This window comes from Apaloderma vittatum, unplaced genomic scaffold (genome assembly GCF_000703405.1).
Source record: "Apaloderma vittatum isolate BGI_N311 unplaced genomic scaffold, ASM70340v1 scaffold37872, whole genome shotgun sequence".
In the NCBI taxonomy this organism is placed as follows: domain Eukaryota; kingdom Metazoa; phylum Chordata; class Aves; order Trogoniformes; family Trogonidae; genus Apaloderma; species Apaloderma vittatum.
The window spans coordinates 1-3,385 of NW_009705953.1; the positions used below are offsets into that span (position 1 = coordinate 1).

The window sequence follows — 3,385 nt, forward strand, 5'->3', positions numbered from 1 at the left end:
GGGAAGCCCCCCACCATCCCCACCGTCATGTTTATCTTCGGCGTGGTGGGCAACCTCATCGCCATTGTGGTGCTCTGCAAGTCCAGGAAGGAGCAGAAGGAGACCACGTTCTACACGCTGGTCTGCGGGCTGGCTGTCACCGATCTCCTGGGGACCTGCCTGGTGAGCCCGGTCACCATTGCCACTTACCTCCAGAACCGCTGGCCAGGAGGGCCGGCGCTGTGTGAGTACAGCTCCTTCATCCTCCTCTTCTTTGGACTCTCTGGCCTCAGCATTATCTGTGCCATGTCTATAGAGAGGTACCTGGCCATCAACCATGCCTATTTCTACAACCATTACGTTGACAAGAAACTGGCAGGACTCACCCTCTTTGCTATCTATGCTTCCAACGTGCTGTTCTGCGCCCTCCCCAGCATGGGACTCGGCAGATCCACCTTGCAGTACCCTTCCACTTGGTGTTTCATAGACTGGCGAGCAAAGAAGGCCATCCATGCAGCGTATTCCTACATGTATGCCGGCTTCAGCTCCTTCCTAATCATGGTCACGGTGATCTGCAACATCCTGGTGTGCGTGGCCCTCATCCGCATGCACCGCCAGTTCATGCGACGCACGTCCTTGGGGACAGACACCACCTCCAGCCGTTTATCTGACTTTCGCAGACGCCGGAGCTTCCGTCGGATGGCTGGAGCAGAGATCCAGATGGTTATTCTGCTCATTGCCACTTCCCTGGTGGTGGTCATCTGCTCCATTCCGCTGGTGGTGAGTAACGTTGTGCAGCCCTTCTTCTTTTCCATCACCCGCACCAGGCTTTTCTCCTTCTAGTCTGTGCTTGTAGGACAGACTCCTATTTAGCTGGTGCTGCAAACTTATAATAACCTAAAGGCTGTTAGCATACATGCGTGGTGAGACAAAGCTGTGTTGATTTGTATTTACAGGAAGCGAAACATACTTACCCTGAGTCCTGTGCTCTTTTGATAGGTTAAAATACAGCGCCAAAAATTCTCAATCATTTTTCCACCATTCAGTTGGAATCCACACAGCAAAAATCTTACTGAGGGCTAAAGGCACTTTAAAGTTCTCTTCCAAAATTAATTTGTGATGAGTGAGGTTTGGGTCTGGCCTGCATTTCTTGATGTTTATTGTGTTTTTAAAATGTGCACGTTGTTGCTGAAGGGTGCAGCAGTCCCTAGCGTGCAGGAGAACAGAGCTCTGTTCACTTGGCACCAGCAACACGCAGAGTGCTTCACCCACAAAACCTGAGCCAAGCTTCCCCTTCTGAGGGATTCACCCACCATCTCTGAGGTAGATTCCGCACAAACATCCCTGCAGCAGCAGCTCCCTGCTGCCGTCCATCGGTAATGCTTAGTTAAATGAGAGTTGGAGGAATCTGGCCCACATAAACAGAGAGATCATACCGAAATGTCAAACAACATTACCATTAGCCATTTGTTAATTTTCTGAAGTGTCCGATACCATACTGTCATTAAATAGAATGTGCAGAATCCACTTATTTCTATTCCTCCACCTTATCTCCAACGAAGGCAAAAAAAAGAAAAAAAAACCCCACATGAGCAGCTGGAGGCTCAGTTCTTGCTTGCCACCCACCGTAAAAAACCTTGGCAAACTTCTCTCCTCCTCTGGCTTGAGAACATTAAACAAATAGCTGGCTTGCCTTATTCGCCACCTTCCAAAACACAGCGTAGGGAGCCAGGCGGTGGCTGTCAGGCAGCAAGTGTTTTTGAAAGGATTGTTTTAAGGTTTTTTTTCTTAATGTCAGTAGGGTGATCCCTCTGTCCTAGAGGGGCTACAATGTGCGTGGAATAAAGCTGCGAGGCTGGGGATGCGAAACAAACAGCGTTTATGCCATGGTAAGGAAGTTTAAAGGAGCAGACATGAACAGGACTGGAGAGGTCAGCGAGTCTGTCCCCCTGCTTCCGAGGAGCTGTAATCGCAAGGGTCGGGCCAGTTTTGCCACATTACTAACATAAACAGGAGCCAGTGAAGTGTGGCTGCGCGGGAGCACCAGTGCCCCAGCAAGGCCGCCTCCCGTCCTTCGGCGTTGTCCCTTTGCCTTGTGCCATGGTGTGACTGAGCGCGGTGCCGTGTGCTCGTTGCGTGGCGTCTGAGGGAAGTCGAGAGGTGCCGTCTGAGCTGCATGCAGGGTGTCTCTGTGAGGTCTCACGTGCGTTGGGTGGAGGAACCGCGCACAGCCTGCCTCGCGTCCTGCTGCAGAAGCCGCAGGGGTTAGCTGGCGTGTGGCACTGGCAGGCGTCGGGTGGTGGAGTGGCTAACACCTCGACGGTGCTGTGGCTTGACAGCACTTAATTTCATTGATCTAGTATAAAAATAGCTCCTTCGCAAAAGAACAATATTGCATTTTCAAAAGAGATGCTGATAAATGCAGAGAATAGGTTCTGGGAACTAAATCCAGTGTCGTAACGTTATGCAGCGTTTCAGCTGCACTTCAGCAGTTTTGGAAGAAAGCTAAGCATTACCCTGTGGAGGGGCAGCGAGAGGAAGGCTGAGAAGCCTGAATGTAAAATGTGAAATTAAATTGTTCACATCCATTTGAACCAAGGGAAGTCTTACAGAATATTGAGAAAAAGATAAAAAAAGGGGAAAATCAAGAGGCAGGGGTTACCAGAAAGGGAACTAGATCGTTGACAGTTAAAATTAATGAGTCTGGGTGGGGCGAAAGGTTTATTATTTAAACAGTAGCTCGTGAAAAACTTTCATTTAGCAGAAGTATGTGAAGGTGCAGGTGACGAAGTCATGTAGCTCTCTCAGACCTTGATTTCACCAATAAAGGCACAGCATTAACCTTGGGAGCATTCACACAAGTTAGCTTTTCCCTGCTATAGCAGCACATATATGTCTAAAATGAGGTAGGAGACTGTCCTTTCACTTAGATGGATGACTAAGGGAAAAAGGAAGCTTTCTTGAAAAAAGAACCACCGCCACATATATACACACATCATCACTGTGTACAGTTGTGGTTAAATTTCTTCATTGTTGAGTAGCTTTTTTAAGTTATGTGCCTCCCCCTGCGGGAATAAGCTATAGCCACATACGCTTCTTTGTGCCATGACGTAGCATATAGTGTTTGCCGCTGCATTAAGCCCTCTGGTTGCATATAGACCGAGGTTAAGAACTGAGAGAGAAACTCAGAGCTAAGTGACACCTGTGTGCTCTAAGTCCCTAGGAAGAGCCACTAGCAGAGATAGGCAAGTCACTGACACAGATGTACATTCTCATGATGTGGAGGAGTTTTAGGGAGCCCTCACCGAGCAGGAGGTTTGTCTGCAACAGGACAGCTTGGCAGCCCTCGAGAACATGCAGGTAGTAAGGTGGTGGTGGCAGCGTGATTCAGATAACGCAAAGCAGG

The 3,385-nt window shown here is 49.1% G+C and overlaps 1 protein-coding gene across 1 annotated transcript; it reads left to right on the forward strand.

Moving 5' to 3' along the window:
* Positions 1–6: 6 nt before the first annotated feature.
* On the forward strand, positions 7–822 carry PTGER4 (prostaglandin E receptor 4 (subtype EP4)). The gene has a single exon (XM_009865605.1). The coding sequence runs from the start codon at positions 28–30 to the stop codon at positions 820–822; it is 795 nt and encodes a 264-aa protein (XP_009863907.1). The 5' UTR covers positions 7–27.
* The last annotated feature ends 2,563 nt before the right edge of the window (positions 823–3,385 follow it).

Coding starts and splice junctions, on each gene's coding strand:
- PTGER4 (XM_009865605.1), top strand. CDS start 28: ATGTTTATCTTCGGCGTGGTGGGCAACCTCATCGCCATTGTGGTGCTC.